We start from the raw sequence: 27,291 nt of genomic DNA, 5'->3' as shown, positions 1-27,291 counted from the left end.
ACACAATCTAAATCCATTGGACAATACGACTGAGATGTATCCACACTTTACTTCTGTACCATTTGGATTAATTGGTACAGAAGTAAATTTAGACACAGAAAAAGGAGGGGAGGGGTGAAAAAGTTAACTTGATGTTATCCTACTTGTTCTACTAGCTTCAGTACAAGACAAGATTGTTTTGTGCTGATAATTACAGGTCACTTGAGTCTCCTTTTCATGAATTGACACGTGACTAATCCAGTTTTCAGGTACCGCATACATAAGTATTACATAAGTCATTTTGTCACACTACAGCTGATAACAGTGCGGTGTCGCGCGTGGCAAATGAAACTCTCCGATCCTCAGTTGAAAAGTTACATGGCAAAAAATAAGCACACGCACACACACTCATGTGAACGCTCATGCGTGCTCACATTATCTAACAGGGACATGTTGTTCTTTTGGCCATATTTTTGTTTATTCCCATGAGAACACACAGACAACAGATGACATTCCAGCAATGAAAGATGATCTCTCGCTAATGACAAATGTATCGTTTAAATGGGATACACGGTAAGATGCCAAAATGTCACAGTGAAAATAAATACATTGATTGGACAAGCATCTGTAAAAAAAAAAAGAAAAAGAAGAGAGAAATAAACAATTTAACATTGAATTCTGGAGTGGGAGATTTTAAAGTATCTGGATTTTTTTTTTCTTTCAACAAATGATAATATTAATACATTATCTGATAATATATCATAGAAAGCTCATAATTTGCATGCCTAGAAAATACCCTGTGTTTCTTACTGTATTAAAGTTACTCAGCAATGGGAACGCATTGGGGTTGATTCATGCATGCAAGCTCTGACACGTGTCCTTTCAAAGAAAAGTCAAGAAATACTGTAGGCTATGGCCCTCACGGGACAAGTGTCAGCTTCCAAAACAGTAGTCACAAGGGCCATAAACTATATCAAGGAAAAGACCCAGGGGTGGTTTGTGTAACAGGGCCACAGGGCCAAAGTGCAAATTGAAGCAACTGTGTGTGTGTGTGTGTGTGTGTGTGTGTGTGTGTGTGTGTGCGTGTGGACAAAGTAGGTAATCATAAGGTGAATGCTAAAGAAAGAAAAGTTCAGAGGAAAGCAACCATTGCAGGCGATAAGCTGGCCTGATACTAAACTATAAAGATAAGACAGAAAACCTGCTCCTATCTTCTGTCGACTCATTGTTATATAGCTGAAAAATATCAAGTTTGGATATCTATCAAATATTTAAAACAAAAACAAACACCCGAGTATTTCATTTAGCTCGTGGAGAGTTTGAAATATTAATGTGCGTGGTGTATAAAAAAAAAATAAAAAAAATAAATAAAGAACATTTCAAATAGCAATCGAGCATCAATGTTTCATATAAATATTTAAATCTAAAATTTTAATATTAACTTTTTTAAGTAGGACTGACATGCATCAGTCCGTAGCTGAGGCAAGGTGGACAGTTAGGTCAGTGTGGAGTCGCCTTGTGGAAAATTGTGCTTTATGTACCAAGAAAAGGGCTTAGAATCAATGTTTTTAGTTGCTGCAAATGGAAGGGGAATTACATCTTTATCCCTGTGAAGTCGTTGTTTTTTTCTCAAAGTAATCAGTTATTTGTGAATTGTGAAGCTAAAATCCTAAAAATTAGTATAAAATGAGGTACTAGCTGGTCTCCTTTGGGTCAAGGCTGCCAGTTTATTGGGGAGATTATCAGACACACTATAAAGGTGTTTATGATGGTACGACCATGAGAAAAGTGTGAACACATAAAACTAATTTGGATAGTGGTTGCCAGTACACGTTGCCTTTTAGAGAACACTTCCATATGCCTTGTCTTCCCTATGCAGACTAGAAGTCTTCTACACTTCCTCCTGGGTGAATTGGGTTTCTGACACAGAATAATAACAACGCTGACAGAAAAAGCAAATAATAATCTCCCACATTAAAAAAAGTTGAGTTATTAGACTGATACTGTTCAAATGAAGCTGAATCGACACACTCTAAAATGAGAATATTGGAGTAATAATAAGCCCATGGTACTCTGTCATGGCTACCAGATTCAGCTCAAGTTTACATTATACAACTTACAGCTGTTATAGCAGTAAGAGGTCGTTATGATTATAAAAAGACAATCCGACCACCATCCTTTAAGTGTAGATATAGATACTGTACGTGTGTGTCTGTGCATGTGTACTTACTTGTCTACAAAACCAATCTATACTATAGATTGACACTCTAGTAGAGGAGTATTGCATGAATTGGGGGGCTGGAGACGGATGTCTTGTATCTCCAAGCATTGCAAAGGAACAAGCTGGCCATTGACTAAATGAAGCATTATACTGTCCTGTCCTCTTGTCCAGTCCCTCCTGGGTTTTTTGCTGATGTGGCCATTAATCACATCAGCCAGGCAGTCCATCAGCGAGGGGCGGATCCTCCAAAGCAGCAGCCGAGCCATTGGTCTCTCCTCTGTCACCCCCTGAATCGCTCTCCTCCTTGTCCTCCTCCGGGCTGAGCGGGTCCCGTTCAGACAGGCGGTTTAGGGGGTCAAATGTACTATGCATTTTGGGCTCCGGGCTGAGGAGCGAAAGCTGAGGCAAAAGTGGCGCCTCCTTTTGCTTAGCAGCTAGCTCCTTGGCGCTGCAGCTGGGGGTGTTGGTCTCGTAGACATCGTGGAAGTTGTTGTAGTCTACCTCGTAGAAGCCCTTCTCCAGAGAGAGAACCGGAGTGAAACGGTAGCCCCAAAGCACCTCCGTGTCCAGGTAGGAACTTCTTGCCTGACATGTCATCCCTGACGCGCGCGCACACACACACGCACACACACACACACACACACACACAGGTGGAAAGAGGTGAAGAGAGAAAGAGAAGGAGCATCAGCAAATTATATTCATAGACAAGAAAAAAGAATGTTTCATCTGAAGCTTCATCATGTTTGTGAAGGCAATAATATTGGAAACGTCCCTTATGTAAATAGTAGAATGTATGTGAGCTGTTGGGCTGATAATAGTATTCATTTTCTGAGGTGTCCTTTTGCAAAAGTCAGAGAGAAACATCAACACATTTGGTAGCCAAGTCTTGCAACTGCACTTTCTCAAAGAGAGAAAAACTTGGCCTCGAGTAATGTCAATTCTAAAGGCACAGCTTTACTGTCAGTTTTAAATAAACTTCCTCATTAACTGTGTTGGTAGTGTCAGATTTGCATTTGGAAACATTGCACAAGTGTTTTTTTATGTGTCACAACATTGATGATGGCTCTGCTCCATAAAGTGTCCCAATAAGTCTTCGTAGCGAGGCAACATGCACAATATCAGGGCCCCAAAAGGGATTCACCTACACAGAACCCGGTTGTTATTACCTTTATTGATTACATCTGTGATATTCCTGTAATGAAAATGTGCAGCAAGGAAAGCTGAGCTACAGCTGGTTAGCCATGAAGCTTATTGTAAAACAAACATGAGGAATACGTTCTGAAAACACACAATCACAAATGTAATGACCCGTTGCTGCTGTAAGATAAGAATATTAGGTTTAGTTGTTGCTCTTATTAGGGGTTAGCAAGCTGGCCACTATCTTCTCCCTTGTAGATTCAACATTAGCAAACACCAAATATATATTTAAGTAGGATCAAACTAGTCTCACACTAGAGGAGGCTTGTCCATAGAGGCAGAGGTGGTTGCTCCTCCTCTGTTTTTGGGAGGCAAATACAAAAAAAGGAGTAAGGTTGAAATGAACCACTACCACATTTTAGTTTCCTTTATAAAATGGGTTTTCTTTGTGTTTCAATTGACATTTGGATTATAATGCTTCAACAGCGACACCTGCAGGGCAGGTAAGAAAGGTAAAGGCAGTGTGAGTCTGGCAGTCTGGGCTCCTGCTTTGGGCTGGATAATACTGACACACAGAGCAACCTTTTGCGTCTGGATGCAAACTCCAATACAAACTGAGGCATCTCATCTGAGGCAATTATTTGACACAAGAGCAATTGCTCCAGCCGTTCAGGTGGCAGTCGGATGTGATGGCTGGGTCGAACAAACACAGAACTTAAACCCAGAAGAACTCTGTTTGTGTCCTGTGTGCGACCAAACGCCAACTTTGACTTATTACGCCGTGGAAAGCCGTGGCTGTAGGCATATTTCTGTCCATTCTTGTTTTAAACTGGAAACATCTGTCCCACCGTCGATGCTTTGCTCACCAAGCTGTTGAGTTACATAATAATCTCTCTCTGTGTAAATGCATAACATCACCAATAACATCCAGTATGTGCTCTAAAATAGATGTATGCCAAACTGATAAAGTGTCTAATGTCACGGTGCGAGGAGGGGCTTTTGCAACTTCTCATCATTGTTCCCTCTGGATACGATTGGCCTAGTTTCCACATTTAACTTGTGAAAATGTTTGTTATTTCTGCGACTGCGACATCAAAGACAATATAGCGTTGTTCACTCAGGATTTTCTATAGTGTCTAAGTGTTTTGGCATATTGTTTGATGTGTTGGTTTTAAATTCTTAGTTTAGCTAAGACTTTGGAGTCAAAATACATTAAGTTGTGTTGTGAAGATCTATTAGTATCTTGACATATTAGCATTTTCAAGCACCCAGTTTTTCTTATTTTTCTTGTTTTTTTTTTTTGTCAGTCCACGTGCCTTATACTTAACACTTCTAGATGTCAAATAAACAGGATGACTGAGACTCTTCACAGCTACTACATCATTTTGCTGATGCATCAATAACGTGTTATGATTATGAAAATACAGCGTACCTTCCTGAGGGATAATATCATTCAAAAATTCATAAATACAAAAACAAGACGCACCCCTCCTCTTCTGCCACACTCATACATACATTTTTTGCATTGAGAATTAATATTATCCATATTTGAAGTCACACTTACCAGTTTTCAAGATCCAACAGTCGCAAACAATGTATGGTAATATGCACTTTCCTGTGCTACTGGGGTTTTGGCTCCAAAGCAGTGATTTGGCTTTTTTCCTCTTGCATATTTATAAAGAATACATTTTTTACTGTTAAAGGTGTGTCGCCCTGGTAACGTGTCTTCACTACCTCAGTTGGAGCATTTAGACACCGTATCGACTGTCTCGCCTCTGATGTGGCTCTGTGACGACCTGCATTGCCGTGTCAAGGCGTAATATTTTGTTACACCTTTTTGCCTCGGTGAGCGTTTAGACTGACGCCAAGCGGAATAACCGCAGAATACTCCCGCAACGAAAAGGGTATCTAAAAGTGGCTAATGTGTGACAGTGGCAAAGCAACAAACATTAAGTGACTCAATTTAACCCAATTCAGCAAAGCACCGCCTTGAACTTCTCATATAAACAATGCATGCGTGCGAAGAGGAGGAAACAATAAAGTCACCACTCTGTAACCAACACACTTTTCTCATAACAGATATTCTAGCTAAACAAACAAGGCGTGTCGGTTTCATGGTCATGGTCTTGAGGGTGCATGCTGGCTTACTGGCTCAGCAAAATGGAAAAGGGCCATCATCAATGTTATTAGTTGCACCTTTTCTTTACCCATGTTGATACATCAGAATGTCAGAACGTCATTGCAGGTGTTACTGCTGCTGCTCGTTCCCCATTATGACCTCCAACCAACATCCACCTGTAGACTTCCTTCGGGAGAAGGGCTTTGTCACCACTCCCTTTAGCTTGACATACCCACGCAGGTCAAAGCTTTCATGTTAAATGTATGGCTGCCGTGATGTACCTGCCCTATACAGCATTAGTGTTCAGGTGATCTAGATAAGAGAGAAGGGCATTTAAGATAACCTCAGTTAAATAGGAAAGATAAATTATATGTTGTAGTATGACAAGGGTGCCATATACCCTTGTTGTGTGGCTCAAGGCATACTGTAAATGCTTCTGTACAGAAAGCTGACTAAGCTAAGAATTGGTACGCAACTTGTTTGTGGCCTTTACGTGGAGAACAGGAACATGTCTACATTTCCTGCCGATTTTACTTTCTCTGTATGTTAGACTGGAACTGAAGCCAATATAAAAGTGCCAAAAAGCGCAGTACTGGAAATTGCCACTTGAGGGTTGCTCGAGCAGAAATAATGACAACTGAACAGGCGGTGCATTTTTATATAACTCACTCGTTTTAATTCTATTAAGACTTAAAGTTAAGGCTGTTTCAGCTGGACATTAGCCAAGATTACTTTGTACTTCACGATGGCTCTTCAGAAACCTATGGTTGATGCCACAGAGTCTATATCTATTGGTACTGCAGGCCCAAAACTGGAGGATTGAAACATTGAAACTGTGGCTCTCTTAATTATATTAAAAAAACATTAATAACTTAAAATAAATAAAAAATAATGACATCCACAAGCATTTGTTCTTATAAAGAATACTCAGAGAAAATGTGGCTCTCTAACTGTATTGTATTGCTGTTCTGATTGTTTTTGCATCAATAGTGTGTTCTTATTTAAATAACCATATTGGTAATAGATAGGGTTAGAGTTGGGATTGAGGGAAAAGCATGTATATGTTTAGGTTGCGCTTGCCTATCTATCGGTTTCCTCTTGACTGATCGGGTGGATGGGAGAGAGCTCTCTCCCCTGAGGGGAACAGATTTGCATCCCAGCCCAGCCAGGCTCACTTCAGTCTACCCTAGGGGGGTTGTGTGTCAGGATCAGTGGGCAGGAGATGGAGTGGTTCCATGACTGGTTTTGATGGTATTGATGGTGTTTTCTTATCAAAAGCAATATATTGGTTACAGATAGGGTTAGGGGTTAGGGTTACAGTGTATCGGTATATCTGAAATGCTATCCCCATTGTTGGTGTTAAAATGAAATATTTCCATATTAACATGATGGCCTCCAGCAATAATTATTTTATGTATAAATAATTTACAAGGAAACAGGAGAAATAGCAACAATCTTCAGGAGGCACTTCAATAATGAAAACAAGGCTTGCTTGTTGTCGGCAACACTGGTGCACATGACTGGGCCTCCGGCACAGAAGAACAAGTACCAGAAACATTACAATAAACTGCAGCATAATCACTTTTTACTTTCAAAAAGATAGCTTACTTTATAGAACCACTCTACAGGAAAGATGAAAAGATAGATAAGGGTACATATATACATTTCTAAGTCTATAGAGATCCTTCTGCTATGTGTGGACTGTGATAACAGAGAATAGAGATTGGTTGCTGATAATTTTCCGTAATAAATGCCCACTTGAAATGTCTGAAGAAGGGATGCATAATAATGGTTGAACTCTTTTTTGATAGCATAAATGGAGACATTGAGCACCAAACTGCGCTTGTGAATGAATTGTTGCTTTTCATTATTTTGAATTATTGTATTTATACAAAGCAGAGGCCACCAGTGCTAAGAAATTAAGTTCAGTTCTAAGAAATTAAGTTCAGTTCTTTGAATGGCTACTTGAAGTTGGCTCCAGGGTCAATCTCCATCCTTACAGCAGAAATTAACAAGTTTACCTGGTACAAAAACAGTTTTGGGGCCCTAGTTTCGTGGCGCAGCACAGGTGGCGCACGGTGGCGGAGCCGGCGCAATGCAAGTTTCGACCAAGCAGCATTGCGCACGGTCAGTTTGGCAGTTTGGTGGATCGCCTGCACCGAGATGGGTGTGGCCGCGCAGCAGGGGGAGGCGTCACAGATTCAGCTTGGCGCTGTGGAAGTTTCGTGCCAAAAAGCCCGCCAGCTCCAACCTGGTCTACTCTCGGCGCAAGGCGAATTACAGCTGGCGGAGTGGCAGTTTGGCTCACCGGCGCGCAGTGCGCACACGTCACCGAGACCTCACAGGCAGGTTTCCACAGTTCCAGGCACATTTAAATGCAATAAATAATCACAACAGACACTATTTAATGCAACTAATTGAATCAACACGTGAATTTATATCTATATAGATTGTCCTGTGACATCTGACGTCAGATCTTCTATTTTATTTAATTTCAGTACATTTTGGATGTGTTATCAAGTCGGATGGCAGAATGTTCCATAGTAAGTCATTGTGTTGTTTTTATCCCAAAAAGCTGTGGGAGTGCCTGAGAAACACATGCTGTTCATGATTTCCAGAGCCTGACTCACAATTATGCTTAAAAACCACAGGCTGGATGTCAACAGAGAAAACAAGTGATGGCTGGCCATTAAAGAGAAAATGAAGCCATTTCACCATCCGCTTATCTGTCACTTCCAAACTCGATGACATCCAATTGGTGTAAATATTTTTGTTTAATAGTGAGATTTTGCTTGAGGGTGTAAATAAGCCTGACCAATTTGTGGGCCTCATCAAATGCTGATTTTAATCTTTCTCAATTTGACTGAGTTTATGAGATAATTACTCGCTTGGTATGAGACATAACTGTCTATTTATCCATCTAAAAAAAGAAAAGTACATGATGTTTGTACTGGATCTCTCCCTTTGCAGACATTTTGAATACTAATATGCTTTCTGGTTTGATCAGATACATATTTTTTGCACATCGCAGCACTGGCCAACTATTCATTGGCACACAACTAAACTGACAGCAGGTTCATCACTTTTAAAATAGGAAATCTGGAGTGCATATAATGTTAATGTTGGTGATCTTATGTCCTTCATTCCTCAATTGATTATTATCAATGTACTACAAATCAAAGTACAACAGGCCATAATCGAAAACCAACATTTTGTGAGTTTTTTGTTAGTTATGATGGCAAAAGCTATGAAGGGTTTAACATACTCCACTGGAGCTAATTCCACAGCTTACTCTCTGTGACCTGTGTAACACGTCTTATTGAGGTAAATAGGGGAGGGAAGCAGGGGAGCGCTACTGGATGGTCAGATTGGTCCGTTGCCTAGCGGTCAATGGCGGTGACGACAACGCCGCTGCATGATGCCATGTTCTCTGCCGGTGAAGCTAAAGGTGATTTCAATGCCTGAGTCAAGTATCCAGCAGTGTGAGCAGGAAGCATGATGACTACTCTTGCTTTGGAGGAACAAAAAAAAAATACATAAAAAAAAAAAAATCTCACATGAAATAGAGCAGAAATGTTCAGATGCATGCAAAGCCATGCCTGACCGCATTAGTGAGCTCAGTGGTTTGTGCCTGCTACAGAACAGTAAAAGCTCCTCATCAACCAGTGTGTCTTATTTGTTAATGCAAGGTGTGATGATAATCAATAAAGTAAATTGGTAACATGTATATTGCATTGTGTTTAACATGAGTGCATTGCAATTAGTCTTTGAACAAAGGGCAATATGCAGTTTAGGCATAAACAATACTTGATTCAACAGAAAGACACATTAGACCAGCATATTTACAGGCAGCTATGGTCCATCATGCTGTAAAGGTTTCTTTCTTTTGTTTTTTAAAACGTGCTGTAGATGGTACATTTTTCCGTTGCAGCCTTGACTACAGTCTCATGCTGGGAAATGGGATCTTTGTGGAACTTTACAGAAACACCGGGTCACATCTGCCTTCTAAATGTAACCAGCCTGGGGCACTTTTCAGGGCTGGTTGGCCTTTACCCAAAACACAGACCAGCAGTGTGGGTAGCTACACTTCATTCATTTGGAAATAAACAATATCAAAGACATAACCTTGAAGTAGCAATAGTGGAAATGCGGGCTGCAGTGAGTGCAGAGAAACATTTGCAGCTCGTGTGGTTTCGATCTTCCTCAATTCAAGCATTTGTTACTTAGTTTGATTGTGTGGAAGTGATACGTTGATGGAGACACAACTCCAACTTTGAAGTGAAATTCATTAATATTATTTATGTCTCAATAAAAGAATGTATTATGTCTTTCCATCCATTACATTATTGTCTTGAGCAATCTGCAGTACTAACAGGTACTCACTCCTGCCCTTCATCTCTTTTAAGCAATTCATCTTTCCATGTAAGCCTCTTTCCATCCATTTATCCATCTTGCCATCCCTCCCACTCAGCTCACTATCTGCATCCAACATTTGATCAATCTCTGGCTCTCTCTATCCCTTCACCCATCATCCGTATGCCCCCCCCCCCCCCCCCCCCCCCCCCCCCCCTCCTCTCCCACCACTTCATACCTGTGGCCTCCACCATGCCCTCGAGGATGACCACGATCTCAAACTCCTCCTTCTCCATTTGCGTCATTGTCATCTCCCAGAAGGGGCTCTTCTCGTTGATCTCGTGCGAGATGATCAGCGGCGACACCAGAAAAAGCCGGTCATCTCCCGTGTCAAAGCCAATGTTGATGTCAGTCTGGTTCAGTGGGATGAACTCCCCCTCCTTGGTCTGCTGCGAGCGGATCAGCTTCGCTCGGATCGATGCCTCCACAATGTGAGAGTTCCTCAGGTCCCCCACCCGAAACATCAGGCACATCTTGTTGTCTCGCACCGATATGACGGCGTTGTGCGAGAACATGAGGGTCTCGGCGCGGTTCTTTGGCTGTGAGATCTTGACAAACATGCAGCCCACCATCATGGCGTTAACAATGGAACCCAAGATGGCCTGCACCAAAAGCAGTATGATACCCTCGGGGCATTTTTCCGTGATTACGCGATAACCGTACCCAATGGTGGTTTCTGTTTCGATAGAGAAGAGGAAGGCTGAGACAAAACTGTTGAGGTTCTCTACACAGGGGGTCCAGCCATCCTCGTCAGCGTGCACCAGGTCCCCACGGATGAGTGCTATCAGCCACCACAGAAAGCCAAAGAACAGCCAGTTGACCACGTAGACCAAGGTGAAAATGAAGAGACTAAGACGCCAGCGTAGGTCCACCAGCGTAGTGAACAAGTCACTGAGGTATCGGTAGGTCTCTTGCACATTGCCGTGATGAACGTTGCACTTGCCGTCCTTCTGCACGTACCGCTGTCGCGGCTTCTTTGCCGGGTCAGAAATCAAGTGGGTTCGCTCCGTCGAGATCTGAGCCTCCCGCAAGTGTTTAGGGAGCTTCTTCACCTAGAGGATACGATAAAGAGAGAGAGGCAAAGTGAGGCGACGGAGATGCGTGACAGAAAGCAAGCAGACAGAAAGAAAGATGGAGAGAGAACAATAGCAATTCTTTCTCCACATGCATGCTTTGCATCGGCCACTTCCTTCTGATTTTCTTTTCATTAACTTTTCGTCTAAAGCTATATTGAGTTTGTAGGTGTAGGTTTTAACCTTTTTGATAAACCTATTTTCTTTCAGCCTATGCACAAGCACAGTGTGCTGCTGGCGGGGAGGCAAATCAAATTATGACGCGTTATGAAGTCACTGCTCTGCTCTACTCTTCAACGACATTGTAGGCTTCAGTGTATGCAAACATATACTGAGAGAAAGGGAGAGTAAGGACACCACAAGAACACAAGGACGCCCCGGTCTTTTTCTATGTTGGCCCAGCTCCAGCGAGGCGATCTGGCTCCACATCTGTGCCCTGCCTCCCCCCCTCCTGTCCCCTGTGTTCCCTCTCCTTATGGGACATTGAAAGGCCAGGATAGGAACACATTCTCCAACAGACCCCTATGGCATCCTAAAAAAAGTCTCCTCTTATCTAGACACAAGCTTTCATGCACAACATGTAGGATTCTGTATGTTTTAGAACATTTAGGGGTGCAGTTGCTTGTCCCTCTTTTGGGGCAGACGCATACATACTGACACAAAATATGCACCAGGTATATGCACCTATCCCTTTTCAAACACACCAAGGACATTGTGGCAGCACACTGCCACCTTACAATGTGAGTTGATAATTGAAATGCATTGTGTCGAGGCAGGAAAACAGCTCTTGTGCCCTCCGAATCTCTCACTGTTAAGAGGACACCTGGGATCCATCTTTCTCTACAGACATCACAAGTCAAAGTTGCATCCTATAGTGTTTATCGCGACTGCTCTTCTGTCACATAGAAGATCGCTCTCCCAGTTCAGCTGGCGGCAAGGACATCTCAGGCACTACAATATCCTCGCAGTGCCTTCGATCGCAGCCTGGATAATAAAACGCTCCAGACAGCTTTATTCAGGATAGTTTCTTGGAGATGTCAGGTGCTTTTGCACTGCTGTCCTGTGTACATTGCACACTCGGTCAAACCCGCATTGTGCAGTATTGAGTTTTCCAAATATTGATTTGAAGTGATCCCCGTGTAAGGGACGTTTTGACAAAGAAGAATTGAAAGACAATGCTCATTGACCGCCATCGCAATTAGTAGCCTGATGACAATGCATTCACTAAATGTCAATGGGCTCCCTTATTACCAACTGTGCTCGGGAATTTCAGATCGGATATAGATTCACAACATCAGTCAAACTTTCCACTGACAACATCAGTTAATGTACACAGTTGTTGTCTTCTTAAATGGTTGTTAATCACCACACCACTGCTTTTAAATGGAGGGACAGCGAAAAAAGGCCCATCCATTTACACACTTAGGGGTGGGGTTAATTGAGTGATAGATGAAGCTGTCACCAGCAGTGCTGCCCAATCTTTGGCCTTTGTGGTCAATACGTTCTGTGGGGTCGATAAACAAATGAATTAGTTCTTCCATGGCAGGAGTAAGTGGTGGGTGTTTTCTCCCATTGAGCCTTTCTGGCTGCGCTTGAGTAGACAGCGTGAATTCCAATCAGCTTGGTAACCATCCGTTATTGGGAATGAGTGGGGTGTCCTTTCCCGTTTTTTTATTTATTTTATTTAACCTTTATTTAACCAGGAAGTCCCTTGAAATTGAATTTTTTTTTTTCAAGGGAGACCTGGCCAAGAACAGTTGCCAGTTACAGATTAAAAATTACTGATTAAAAGTTTCCCCTATATCTCCCACCGCCAAGCCATATCTTTATCTAAACTGGAGAAACAGGTTTGGTTGCACTTGCCTGGGGCTAGAGCTATGATCTGTGCTGTTTATTTAATCTATAAAGCATACCGCATATCTTCTGTATATCAAACAGCCTTTTTATCCTCCTCATACCCACTATTCTGGGAAGCAATCAGTCTGGTTTTCATTCTCACAAACATCGCTCTTTCCCTCGTATTCATTCCCATCTCTCTATCTCTTCTCCGTTTCCTTATTGTCCTCTGCTCACTCTGCGAGTTCCATCACAACGCTGCCTCTCTCTCTCTCTCTCGCTCTCTCTATCACATCATCTTTCATCTCTCACACTTCGTCTCCGCAGTTTTACCTGTGCAGGTGTGACTCCTATCTCCATGTTGTGGTCCATGAGGACACGAGAATCTCCTGCCATCCTCAGCTGAAGCTCAACACCTGTAAGACATCAGGACACACACTCAGTTAAATTCAGGCTAAAAAACAAACATGTTCTTCAAACATTGAGCTTCAATTCATTGATCACCAGCATTATAATGAACCAACACGACCGATAATAAGAGTCAAAGCTCCATTGTTCTCAGTGTACGTATGTATACAAGTTGCCTTTCAACCCTCAGCTACCCAAAATGCACATCTTTGGAAAGTACATACATTATGTCTCACTAACAATGTTGTGTTGATGTATAGTGCGAACCCCTCAGGCATATTGTTTTCTACCATTTGTCATTTAAATTGCTTCACTTTGTCAATATGTCAATATTTGCCAGCTGTTGTAATTGGAAAAAATCCACAGATATCCACAAAGGGAGTTTGAACTACACACTTTGAAATGTCATATCTTCAACAGAGTAAGATGTTTGCATCTGTATTGATTTTAATATTTTGTCCAATTAGTCTATGCCAGTGTTACTCATTGTGCGGCTCTTGAGCCTCTACAGCAGCTACAAACAGAATCTAAAATCAGAAACGTTCAGAGATGAACTGATTCACAACTGAAAGTGAAATCTATAGAGCGACGAGTGGTTCGACAGATACGCTGACTTAAGACACAGTGAAAGTCGGGGGGTGAAAAATGTGGGTGGCATATTGTGACTCCTCCGTAAATGATATGCACATATTTGCATATTTATGCACATTTGTAAGGTCTCTGAATGACAAGGAATCAGAATTTGAACCACTACTTTCTTATCAAACAAAGTTGAAAAACCAGATGGACAGAAACAAAGTGTGGTTGAATGCATTACATATACTGTATGTTAATTGGGATGACAGATAGGTAAGCAGATATGCTTTGTTGGAGAGGGATTTTGGTATTTTGCAGTCAAGGTGGCCCTCCTGTCGACTTTGTCTTGTTAGTGTGGCTCTACTGGAAAAAATAGTGAGGATCACTGTAAAGGAGAGTAGGTGGAAGCTATTAAGTTTAACACTGACAATAAAATAAATGGATACTAACTTAATATAATTCCACTTTTCCACTTACATATTACTCAGCTTTTTGGAAATTATATAATCAGCACCATGCAAAACATCAAGAGCTTATGAATGATAATCATATGCAAGACAATTCAATCTGAAGATTAATGGTAGCTGCAACACAGCTTTCTTACATCTATAATGTGGAGGTCTGTCAAAAGAGTTGGCAGTATTTGCCCCAAACGCCCGATCATGACTACATTGTAACAACACTGTATTATCCATATTCACAGTGCATTCTATTTTCATCCATCAAAAGGGCCCATTGCCAGATGTCATCAATCCAACTTTCATTCCTTTGCCATCAATCTAAATCCAATCAATGAAAAAGTCAACTCTCCCACCACAGAAATGTTGGTGTCATTAGAGAACCCATAAATCACCCTGCATGAATTATATTTTCTTTCATAATTAACATGATAAGGCAACATTTTTAGCCACGTCTGTTGGCTCGAGGGCCTACAATGACGGTCACTGGTCAGCTGGTTGCTCAGTCCAGCACTTTGGTCTAGCCTGGAACAGCTTGACTAAAACATGACCTACCATGACATTTTGTTCAGCTTCCTGGAGGATGACTCTTCCCCCTTAAACTCTATTTCAGACACAACAGAAAGACCATGTATTACTCACTTTTCTTGTACGCACACAATGGACCGCCAACTAGAGTCCCAAAGCCAAGCTACCAAAGATTACTTTTCTCTCCCTGTATCTAACACTCTCTTAATTGGAAATAATTAGAGCTGTGCCATGTGGCATCACCGTAATCGGCAGTTGTAGGATATCTGACTCAGTGTGACAAACTGGGCGGTATACAGTAGGTGGTAGCTTTAAGAACCGGAATCTCTTTGTGTTTTGTTTGATTGTTACTCCAGCATGCAGGACTCAGTCGGCAAGAGAGTCGGCCTACTGAGTAACCAAGACACACTCCTGCCACTAGCCTATTAATGGCATACATTCACAAATATCAGTCTACTGATAAAGATTGCATTAATGTCAAGACTTTTTCATCACTAATGGATCACTAGTTTTTCAGCAGCAGAATCTAATAAAATGTTGCAATGGCTTAAGGGATTGGTTGATGACATAACCTGCCGAAGCATTTCTTATTTTATTATTCATCTGAGGGAGCGTAGGGTTAACATAGGGCTGAGTAGACATGCTCTCGCTATGTGTTCAAAGAACCATAACTGCAGACTGTTGGCATGACAATGTATTTATCTTGTTTTCCCATCAATATGCACAGTTGCAATACAATATCTTTTTGTAGCAACAAAATAATGATTCATGTTCTCATGTTCCTATTTTTAAACATTCACAGTGAGTCAGGACTTGCGCTTTCATGGCCTACAGCCAACTGCAAATGGGACTGAAAATGTAACAACTTGCATAGAACACTAAGAAGTAGCACTTCCAGGAAGCAAAAGAAGTAATTTGTAGCCTAGCCTCCGGTTTTCGGGAGACAGTTTTGGTGTAGTCATGATTGCAGAACTTGAGCAACCATTAATTACGTAATGACCAGTCAATGCATTTCCAGTTTTCCATGAATAAATTTTAATTTATAGTTTGACTCACAATGTACATATTGTGAAAATTACGGAAATGGTCATTTTAAAAACCAGAAAAGCAAATTCCTTCTGGAAGTGCAGCTGTTCATCAAGTTTTCATTACAACTATAATCGACCATAAGAGAAACATAACACTTAATGTCTCCAATTTAGCAAAAAAAAAAAGAAACGATGATAAAGCTGCAGTATTTTCACTACTGGACGACCTAAGTAAGGGATTAGCCGTTGACATCACATGGGACATGACCCAGTGTCCACTGTTGGCTAATTAGATTGTACAATGAAGCAGGCTCAGCTGCAATGTTTTTAACCGTGTCATTTTCCCAAAGAGAGGGCTCGTCATTGCCAGAGCTAGTTGCTTCAATTAAGTGCCCACACGCACACACACACACGCACACACACACACCCATACACAATTCTCTTAATAAATACACTGCACCACCATGGCCACGCCACCCTTCAGAACAGAGGCAGCCATTGCTTTCGTACTCAACTGGAGGCAGACAAATAAATACCTACTGTCAGAATATCCAGTACTTTACATTTAATCTAATATAAAATGAGTGTACATATTATCTTTGTGGTTGTTTTTAGCTCCCCCAGACTGACTGGGTGATGAGCTGACAGTCTACGTGTGATGTGATTTTAAAGAGTATTTCTCTGCTGCCGAAACAGGTATTTTTAAACATCTGTTATTTGAGGTCCAAAGTGACAGAAGAAGTAGAAAAGGAACACTTTGAAAGTCTGCTGAATCATGTGGGATTTAATAACAGCCATCGCTGTAGTTAGAGGGGGAGTGGGGGTGTGAGCTTGTGGGGGGGAACCTCAGATAAAGTTCTAATTTTAGCAGTAATCTTACAACACCTTTGGTGCTCCACAAGAGCCAATTAACTTATAGAGCCCCTGGGTGTCATTTGGAAATCAACTACTTTTAATTTACTAAAAGAACAAGGGATACGCAGTGGCTTGTAACCAAGCAGGCAAAAGAACACGAGTGAATTACTTCTGCCGCCGGTTCCTGACCTTAACGACATCTGACATTTCTTTGTCATCTGTCTTTGATGCTACTCTATTTGATCGCTGACGAGCGAGGAGAGGGAATGCAAAGGCGAGCACGGAGAAGTGAGAGGACCACGTCACCATTCGGGTCCACACAGGAATGTGGTGTTGACATTGATGGTCGAAAGCAAAGGGCAGAGTGACGTGACAGGCATCTGAGCAGGGAAAAGACAGACGGACAGACAGACAGCAGAGGCACACACGCACGCACGCAGAGATTCTGAAAAACCTCGCTGAATACATTAAAGGGGTTGCAAGGTCTGGCTTTCTGACTCATTTTAGGTTCTCTCATGAATTAAACATGGCTCCCTGGAGATTTGTGAACTCCAGACCTGTGTGTATTTTCAGCGAGGCCGTGATTGTGGTGTCTGTTCGCGGCAGCAGACCCAACAAGCCCAAATGAGAGGTGTTCGAACATGGATACCAGCCGGGGGTGTTTTATCATAGTGCTTCAAGAGGGTAACAAGCATTTATCTTGTTACTGGGAGAGTGACAGGATGCTTTGGCTGAATTGTGTTTGTGTCCTGATAACAAGAGCACTCATGCGTTGTCCTTAAAGCAAAGGGGTACTAGTAAACCAGGGATCTTGCTTCCCAAGGGATATCTATGGGGTATATATTTTCCTTATTTGCTGACGCTGCACGCTGTAAACAATAATCTGCACAGAGCACTGTAAATTGTGTCTCTTTTTCTTTTAACCTGTGGCAAGTTCTATAATTCCCCCCTAGGGCCTGCATTGTACTGAATATCACCAGCTTCATGATTCAATTTTCTACATTTTCAGAACTTCAGAATCAGCTGTGTGTGCAATTTCTGTAAGAGAAAAACAGGCCTGGATTTTTGTGGAATTTTTTCATCAATATTAATCACTGTTCCAATAACGGCTCTGCAGCAGATTAATTACCCTAATTATTATTTTCACAATATCAACATAATTGTAAACATTTTTAAACGAGTTTACTTGTTTATACCCATCATATGGAGGAAATAGATTTAGTTTTTTTAAGTCTGGAAGAACACCGTTTCCTGCTTGAAATTTGCATGAATGTGCTTGTTTTGCAAATGCTGAGAATGCTGCTTCTTAACTTTTCAGGAATAACAAGAAATCAGCAATATTCCTTTTTATATGCGTTTCAGTTACCCTTCTGTAGACCATGCTCTCTCCTGGCAGTAGCGCATATGTTTTCCCTGTTTCCACTTTTGGGTTGTAACCCTGCCACTGAGCATGCGACGGTTACAAATGACACTAAGATGTTGCAAACTCAGCAGCGCCCCTTAGTTTACAATACAAATGTGACTATTGGTAGTCACTCATCCATAGGTTTTGAGGTCATAGCTTGCAGTTTTCTGTCCATTAGTCAAATACAGTGCTGATGCAGGAGACGCAGAGGAAAAACGGCAAACACAAGAACGAAAGGTGGAGAGAAAAACACAGCTTTGATGTAGAAAAAAAGAAGAAGACAAAATGTTGCGGCAGAACTGAGCTTTTAAGAGTATTGAACACAGAAACTATATTTACCAACCCACTGCATCTGATTGATATCTACACTCGTCATTCCAGCTCATCTGCTGTCTCTGGTCCTTGGCCACGACGGCACTAGAACTTTCTATATCCTTGATTCCCGACGCTCCATCACTCCTCCCCTTGGGTGAAAGCAAAGAGTCAGGGTTACTGGGCCTGTCGTAATTATGTCCCTGGCTAAGATTGGCCCGCAAAATAACACGGCTTCATCCCTATCTCGGCTCACTTATGACACTGCGAGGTCGTACGGGTCAAATGACTAAAAACGTCCCCGGCTAGTTTGGCTCCAGGCCCAGTAAACACACCCGCACACACACACACGCAAACTTCATACCATCCCTCCCTCCCATTTTCCCGTTGTGCCCGATAGTGAGCTGAGTATATCCAGTTGTGTCCTTCTCATGGGTGACCTTCTCTGGAGTGACACTGCTGCACCGAGACGCTCGACTCACACTGGAGAAACAATTTCCCTAATGATACGTCCATCTCTCTCTGCCTCTCTGTCTCTCTCTCTCTCAGACACACACACACACACCACACACAAATGTCCATTTCTTGCGATCCCTCATTCAATCTCCTTCTTCCAGTACATTTTGCACACCCTCTTAGGGAGTGATGGGATAAAGATTCCACATTGTTGGTGAGTGGAGCTCAAATGGGATTAAAACCCAACACCTACCGGAGCCAAATAACACCCTCTTCAACCGCGCCAGCCTGGAGGGTGAGAGATGTCATGGAAAGAGATGGAGGGAGAGAGAGATATGTGTGAAGTTGGGTGGCTGGGCATGCTCCCCCAACACCCTGTTTCTTCTTCTTATCAGGCGTTTCTGTCAGGCTCGCGATGCGATTTGCTGCCTTAGATCCCAGATTCCCTATGCCAGCGCTGTCTCGGAGGGCGATGATGGCGGAGCAAAACCATTTCCAATGAGAAGGAAGTACGTGGAGATGAGGATAGTAATCGCTGCTCAGCATTAACTATGTGACTTCCCCATAATATATATATTGTAAAATCAGATCCACTGCAACCAGCTTGATCCTACTACAGCGCATGCTTCGCTTCACCGTAGAGGACGGGAGAGCAGGGGAAGATGACGGGATGGGAGGCCGTGAGCAGAGTGGGGCGGGGCTGCAGAGCACGGCGAACGCTGGAGGAGCCAAAGGTCAAATGGTCTTGATTGGAATTCTTGACATGCTTCACTGTGTGCCCGTGCTTGTCCCGTGGAGGAGCCTCTTCCTCTTACGTCATCACACCAAGTGGGAATGAAATGAGATCGCGACCCTCCATGGCGGGCCATACATACGCTATGTGATGAAAAAAAAAAAGCATTTTCTGAAAAGGTGTGCTTTAGTCCTGAGCTTAAATAGATTGTTCTCGTGCCGAGGGTGTCAAATACCGACATCCATCAGCGTCTGGTACCGACACTCGAGCCACTCTTTAGCGTCTGTGTGAGATGCACCGGGCTTTCAAGTAACTACAATGTAAACCCATCCATGTGATTATCAGCCACTCAGAAAATGCTTGTAATGATGAAAAAACACCAACTCACAGGACTTTCAACGAGGAAACCGGTGTTCATGTCCCAAGTGTTGAGTTATTTTAAAGTCACGTTAGTGATGTTTGTGATGTCTTTACTGTACCTTCATTCTTACCTTAAGCCCAACCGTGATGTTTTACCTAAACTCTACTAAGGGATTTTTTTAATTTTTTTAATTCACAGCGTTAAACACGTGTTTACTCTGTTTACCCAGTGGGCTAGAAAGTGACACCAAGGAGGCTGACGAGTGTCAGCATGTGATGAGTTGCAACGAGAACGTGTTGGCTTTAACCTCCCTTGCTGGCAGTAGATGACGGTGTGAATGAGTCTTACAGCTGTGGAAATGCCGAAGCAAGTTGGTGTTGAAGAGAGTCCTCGGCAACCATTTAACCTTTTTTCTCTTTAAAAGGAAGAAGCGTGTCAAATGAAAAAAATCCATGCTGTCACTCTACAGGCCCTATTAAACATATAGTATTTCTCTTGGTGTTAATGAGCTGCAAATGGACGGGGATGTGCTTCCCCTGGGAGGCGGATGCTCGCACTTCATAGATGCTTGATGTGGTGGAGACCTGAATGTGTTTGTGTCCTACGTCTTAATGATACCACAGTGATAAAAAAACAATGCTTTATTCTCAAATGCGCCAAATGAAGTGTCCTTCATTGGCCAATTAAAGGAACTGTGGTTGTAGCAGTCGGTTTTTTTTTCGAATCACATAACAATCTAAGCGATATCCAAATGACCCGGATGATGTGATGTGTGATACTAACAACTGCATACGCTGGGATCCTGTAACACAAGAAGCATACACTCAAATTGCCTGACCGGAAAACGTATTACACACAAGATGCTAATGCGTCTGCCATGCTTAAAAACATCTGGTCGAGCCCCCACTGGTTAGTCAGGAGCAGGAGACACTACAAAACTTAAATTTCACTCCACACAGCTCGCCACTGAGATACTCAACCTTGACACAGGATGCATTACTGGAATGCATTTTCACAGTCGTCTTTCTGGTTAGCCGGTACTATAAATGATAATTCCTTCCAAACCACCTGAAAGGTGTAAACGCGGTTGCAGATGAGCACAGTGACAGACGATAAGTGTTTTGTTGGTGATTTTATAGAAGGCAGCTGCCTAAAATCCCTATGAGCCAGGAAGCCATATCTTCTCCGTTTAGCTCTTATCCGAAAGGGGGGAGCTGCATGCAGACCGGAACAGCAGCTCCATGTTAACTATATTAACTCTGCGTGACAGGACCGTGGGAGGGATGCATGCATTGGGAAGTCAATCAGTGAGTGGGACGCACCATAAAAGCGACACAAAAGCATCGTAGGTGACTCTTAAGAATACGGTTAGGCAGGCGAGCTTGAATTTGTGTCGGTAAGAGATTTATGAGGGCATTGACGGAGCGGCATTCCTCGGGAGATGACAAGGTTGTGTAGGAAATCCATGCAAAATACTAAGAGATTGGATCGTATACATATACAGCTCAGGCAAAGTTCCATTCAAAGAGGGAAGTGTACAAACTAGAACCGAAGGAGAATATGCACATATGTGATGTTGCATAAATTACGCATCTTCATCTATCAGAAGAATACTGTATTTCCATGCAGCACTCTGACATGCACACATTTTCCAGGGTGCTAAATACAAAAACAAAATCGTCACGCCTGGGTAAGCTCTTGACACAAATGTGCCGCTGCGGTGTTGGAGAGTGTGGATCTGCTTGGAGAACATAGCTTCCCCACATCCCCTAGAGAAACACAGTCTTGACTAAACAAACAGATCCAATTAATTATTCACAGTGACTTCTCTTCTGAGAACCTCTGAGAGTCTGCCCTTTGCCCTCTTTTGCCCTATTATGAGATCAGGACTTGCCTCATGACCGAAATGAGGAGGGGGGTGGGCAAGGTACACAGTGCTGAGTTGCAGCTTCGATGATAATGCTGTTATTAAGGTCAAAAGGCCATCCATCAAAAAGCATTACATCTTAGCTGTTCACCCCGACCCCCCCACGCACACACACACACACACACACACACACACACACACACACATTCCTAAACAATCACAGTCAAACAGCTATGATATAGATTATAGTAAAAAAAATCAGTAAAACTGTCAGTCAGAAGTCACTTTTTCTTTTCGTTCCGAAGGGTTCATTGAGAATGTATCATATATACGAATGCGGTTGATGGTGAGAGCAGAGATGGTTCGCAATTATTATTCTTCCAGAGTGCGAAAAAAAAATGATGACCATTCGCTGCCATGACGCAAATTGCAGGAGTTTTGAGGGGTGGTGGGGGGAGAACTGCACTCGATTCATGTGGATGCAAAAGCCCACTGCATTGTCATCAAAGTTTTACAGCAACAGCTCTCCAGATGTGTGTCCTGCGGAGTTTACTGAATTGGGGTGTGTGTGTGTGTGTGTGGGGGGGGGGAAGTGATATACATTGGACATTAAAGCAAGCAACCCTAATCCTCAGCCCAGAGAGAGTGTTTTTCGCAGGAATCAATATAAATGATTTCCTCTCAATGCTTCTGGTGTAGCCTACGATATTCATGAAAAACGCTGCCAACAGCTATCACCGCATCGGGCTGCTTTATCTCCCGCTTTTATTGAACCTATGGAAACGTATAAGGGCTGCAACATGCTGCGCTGTGTGTTGGTGGTATGATACCCCCTCCTCCACACACACACACACACACACACACACACACTTACAGTAACACACACATAGAGTCCAGGTTTGCTGCTGCTGCTGCGCTTGTAAAACTCCTGCATTGCACTGACACAACTACAGCACGGAGTAAACAGCAGGAGTGTTGACAGGCTGTTCTCTGCTTGCGTCAGAGGGATCCATTGCGTTTTTGATTACCCTGCCCCCGCCAAGAGGGCAAGTAGATGCAAGGCGATGATCTATGTATCTCTGCAGTGACACAAGACGAAGGAGGCAAGATGCGATGATAAAGGCTGCAGCCGATGCAGCAGGGTTAAATCCAGCCACTTTCCCCCCCATCATCACTTCCCTTTTCCTGCTCCCATCGCTCTTGAAGAGTCTTGCATTGTGTCACATCTTCTCGTGCTATCTCTCCACGTCCAACGTCCCCCCCCCCCTCTTTCCCATAGTTTTTTTTTTAATCTCACCTCAAGTAATGCACACTTTCTATTTGGCGAGTCCACTCCAGATGGGATTTTTTTGGCTGTGCAACGAAACACACAATGCAATCACAGCATGCGCTGCCATCCACAGACAAATTGAGATGAGGAAGCAGCCAGGACGCGGAGCCACGGTCGTACTATGCATCAGCTTGCTTTAAATACCTCCCATTTCCTCTCTCTGCCTCTTCCCCTGCTTTTTCCTCCATCAGCGGTGCACGAAGCTTACCTTCAGGTCTCTGCAGGAGTTGCTGGCAGGCTCCCTTCGAGGCATTTCACAGCTGCTCTTCTCCCCAGGACTGCGCACTCCTTTCCAGGCTTTGTTCAATCAACAACAGCCCTCCTGCCTCTCTCCTGCCACCCAGCTCCTTCTGCTCTTCACCGCTCTCTATCTACTCCTGTGTGAGAGGGGGGTCTCTGTGTGTGCATGTGTGTATCTGAGAGGGGGGGGGGGAGAGAGAGAGAGAGAGAGAGAGGCAGTCAGAGTGAGTCAGAGAAGAGATGCTAAGGATGTAAATATGCGTGTGTGCTCTTTCTTGAATGCTCCTCTCTTCTCACTTCCACACAAAGATTGAACCCCTTGTCTCTCGGGATTTGTCCTTTTATAAGAGTGTTTGTTTATGCCTATATGCACAGAGTCCTCGGCATATGTGTGAGTGTGAGAATACCTCCGCCACATGGATCCCTTCCCTCTGCTGCAAAGGCAATACGCAGAGGCAAGACGATGTTCAGAAAAGTCCAGTGAAAAGAGGGATGAGGGTGCAGACAAGGAAAGAGCAATGGCGAAGAGAAGTGTAATCAATTGCTCTAAAACTGCAGGTGAAGACAAAGCCCTAAGGGTTTGCAAGAGATATAATGTGGAAGCATAGAAAAGGAGTCTTTGCGGGGGGAAAACACACACAGAGCAAGACAAAGAGAAGAGCACTAAGAAGGAAAGTAACAGGGAAGTACGAGAGAAGCACGAAAAGGACAAAGGAAAAATGGTTAGGTAGAGATAACGGGGAGGAAAGGGATGTTTCCTCCTCAGAAGTTGCCTATTAATCAGGTTTGGTGTCACTTTCACTGAATTCCCTACATGAATTGTAACTGCGCTAAAGCAGGCCCGGATAATCTGAACTTAAAAGTGAATTGCATCACATCAACCTTGAGGATGAGTGGTTCAAAAGCAAAACAAATGCAGAGCGTGGAATCATTTAATCCCCCCGTTTCAAGTTCTTTTCAGTAAGTTGCGATGGGCAAGCGGGTGATCTACGATCGGGGGGGAACGTGAGGACAGACAGCGCAGACGCAGACAGATGGACGGATGCTTGACATTGAGATGCTATTAGGCATAGAGAAAATTGGATGTAGACATGACATAACAGAGGAGGAGTAATGGGAGTGAGAGCAAAGCGAGAGGAAGGTGGGGGGGGGATGATGATAGGTGGGGGAGGAGCGACAGAAGCGGCTATCACCAGAAAGGCTGTACTTCCTGCATTGAGTTTGGGAGGAGATTTATGACTCTGCAGCCCGCCCCCTCCCCCCCACCCCTCCATGTCGGAGATGCACAGCGAGATGTCTCGGAGATACTTCTTTTTTTGCCAGCCTCGACCAGCCGGAGAGCCGGGTGACAGCGGATTATGGAACATCAAGTGAGTGAGGCTGCAATAATGAGGAGCTTGGGATTCGGCTGAGGGATATGAGTTCTGGGCCACGCTCACACTTCCCTGCTCCCGAGGTGGCGGTGTTAATCTCAGCAGTGATCACGAAGTGTTGGTGATGATAATTGTCAGAATTCAGGTCCTTCGGGCAGGGCTGCTCCTACATGAGGATCAGCCCCTCGTGGTTCAGATCTGGGGCATGTGTAATTATTTCGCCTCCTGAGGGTTACACCATTATTGATCAAAGCGGAGCCCCCCTCCCACTTTATTGCCTGCTCTGTCCATCCCGTGGTGAAATCCATTCAGTTGGCTGCACCACCTCACATTAATCACACATCACACATTAATTAAGCTCCGTGGCACATGCATTATTACAAGTGCTCGGAGGAAACGTGTGTGCAGTCTCTATCATTAGACATTGGATTTGCATAATGTTAACACAACATAATAGGCTCTTCATTGGTGCTTTAATGGACGATCCATCAGAGTGATCAAATTGTGTATTATGCTGCCAAGGTGAACCCAACTGATGAAGATGCCTCGGACATTATAGCAAAGTCTTACATATTTTCCGAATCTCATTTAATATTCATCAAAACAGATTTCCATATGAAGTAAACTGAGCTTCGGCCCCTACATCACTGTGGGGAATGTGTTGGTATTCTTCTTTCAGATTGGAAAAACAGGCTTTGCATCTAAATCTACACAAGCAGAGATTGTAAATGGGATATACATTTCTGCTGAAACGGTACAGATAGGATTGCAGTATCAGAGTCAGAGTAGACTCTGGTGTAAAATTTCTCAAATCAGCGACAGCAGCCCACGGTTGACGGCGTGCGTCAGGCCATGGCCACCAGGTGAAGAAACTGATCGTTGCAGAGATCATAAGTGAGGAAGAGAGAATCGGTTCTTCCTCGCCTTGAGTGAGGAGGTGAAAGGGGAAGTGTCATATGAAGCCTCTCCCGGCTCCCTTAGCTGGGGTATTCTATTTCTTCCACTACCCTCCCCATCCTCACTCCCCCCTGTGGCTCCATCCCTCTTCGCTTTCTCTCACCTCCTCCCAGGCTTCATTAGCTCTGATTGATCCTCTTGTCAGAGCTTATGGCACCGCGATGAACTGCATTGTTACTAGGAGCCGGGTACAAGAAGGAGCGGGGACGGAAATCAGAGGACGACCACAGCAAACACATCACTACAAGGGCATGACGGAGGATGTTGGCCGTCCGAGTGTGTGCGTTCCACCAGGAACTGGGCAAATGTGTCACACACGTCGGCGCTGAATAGTTTAGTAGAAACGCTGAAGTTGGAGCACTATGTACGATATCGACTTAAAATATTTAACCGTTCGACCAAGTGCCTGTTTTGCATTTGGTGTTACGCAAAGAGCGGAGGCCGGCGTTTAACAGCACTGAGAACTGGTGAACGCACAAAGAGGAAAGGTATGTTTGCAATGGAAAGTGCGTAAATTATTAAACAACGTATCTGAGGGGGGGTGGCAAAGCTTTAGCCCAAACAAAATTCATCAGCGTCAACACACTGGTCAGCCATTATTATATAGGTGACAACAAACAGATTTAGGAGCATAGCAGCGACCATTATGTACTCCATTTCTTTATATTCATGCAGTTTCTTTTAAAGGGATTCTTGGCTTCAGGGAATGAGTACATCTATTAGCGTTTAAATTATGAATTATGGGAGTATGAAGATCTACGGAGCAGCGCTGTGCTTGTTATATGTGAATACATAATTTAAAAAAATAGTGCTGCATGCATTTTTTCTCCTTGTGAGCACAGTCGAGGTCTTAAAGTGGATCTATACAGTCATTGTATAACATCATATCTAATGACCACTAAACACACCATTCAAACATACGTACCTAGCTTTTACACACAACATAATTATGTATAGCAGGTTTGACATGACTCATCCACAAAGCCTGAATATTTCTCATTGGCTCACAAGGAAAATAGTTTTTAATTTATAACCTGGTAGTCAAGGTGATTATAGGGATATTTTGCCATGTAGATGCCTATGTGTGCAAGAATTAACAGTTAATAAACAGTTCAGACACAGTGACACCATGCGGAGGAATGGGGTATTGCAGGGAGAGATGAAACAACCACTGGCCAGTGCTCTGCTCATGAAGTAAGTTAATAAATTGACATATGAGACAGTGTAGAAACCATGGCAACAATACTAAAGCTGTAATAATGAAACAGCAGATTCCATCTGAAGAAGCAGACTGACGCAGCATCTGTTGGTCTCTCTCTGTAAGAGCTAAGTAAGGTGGCTTGCTCCCTCACACTTCAAAATGAAAATGAAAGTGTCATAACTTGCAACACTATGATGATTTAAAGGCTATTTAGCAAACTAAATATCCCACTTGGCTGTTTCGGTCTGCTCAATGGCCCATAGTGCCATTCAGTCCGTCGATGTCAAAAAGCTTTGGCATGCATGCTAAACAGTGACTTCCTCCTCTAAGAGATGTGTGTTTAAAAAAAAGGTCTGCAGGGAACTGCTGTCAGGTTGAGTTCTGACTGCGAGACAAAGTCTAGTGCTGAGTCTGAGCATCGTTTG

General features: G+C 43.2%; 1 protein-coding gene across 1 annotated transcript; it reads right to left on the bottom strand.

Moving 5' to 3' along the window:
* Positions 1–432: 432 nt before the first annotated feature.
* Positions 433–23,503, bottom strand: kcnj5 (potassium inwardly rectifying channel subfamily J member 5). Its single transcript, XM_084020417.1, has 4 exons — positions 23,304–23,503; positions 13,112–13,194; positions 10,048–10,921; positions 433–2,799 (listed from the first exon to the last, which is right to left on the bottom strand). The coding sequence occupies exons 2-4, from the start codon at positions 13,172–13,174 to the stop codon at positions 2,411–2,413; spliced, it is 1,326 nt and encodes a 441-aa protein (XP_083876543.1). The 5' UTR covers positions 13,175–13,194; positions 23,304–23,503; the 3' UTR covers positions 433–2,410.
* Between the last annotated feature and the right edge of the window lie 3,788 nt (positions 23,504–27,291).

Source organism: Eutrigla gurnardus (genome assembly GCF_963514095.1).
Source record: "Eutrigla gurnardus genome assembly, chromosome: 10".
In the NCBI taxonomy this organism is placed as follows: Eukaryota; Metazoa; Chordata; class Actinopteri; order Perciformes; family Triglidae; genus Eutrigla; species Eutrigla gurnardus.
Note: the sequence above shows the minus strand (reverse complement) of the source record. Positions and strands in the feature narration are given on the sequence as shown.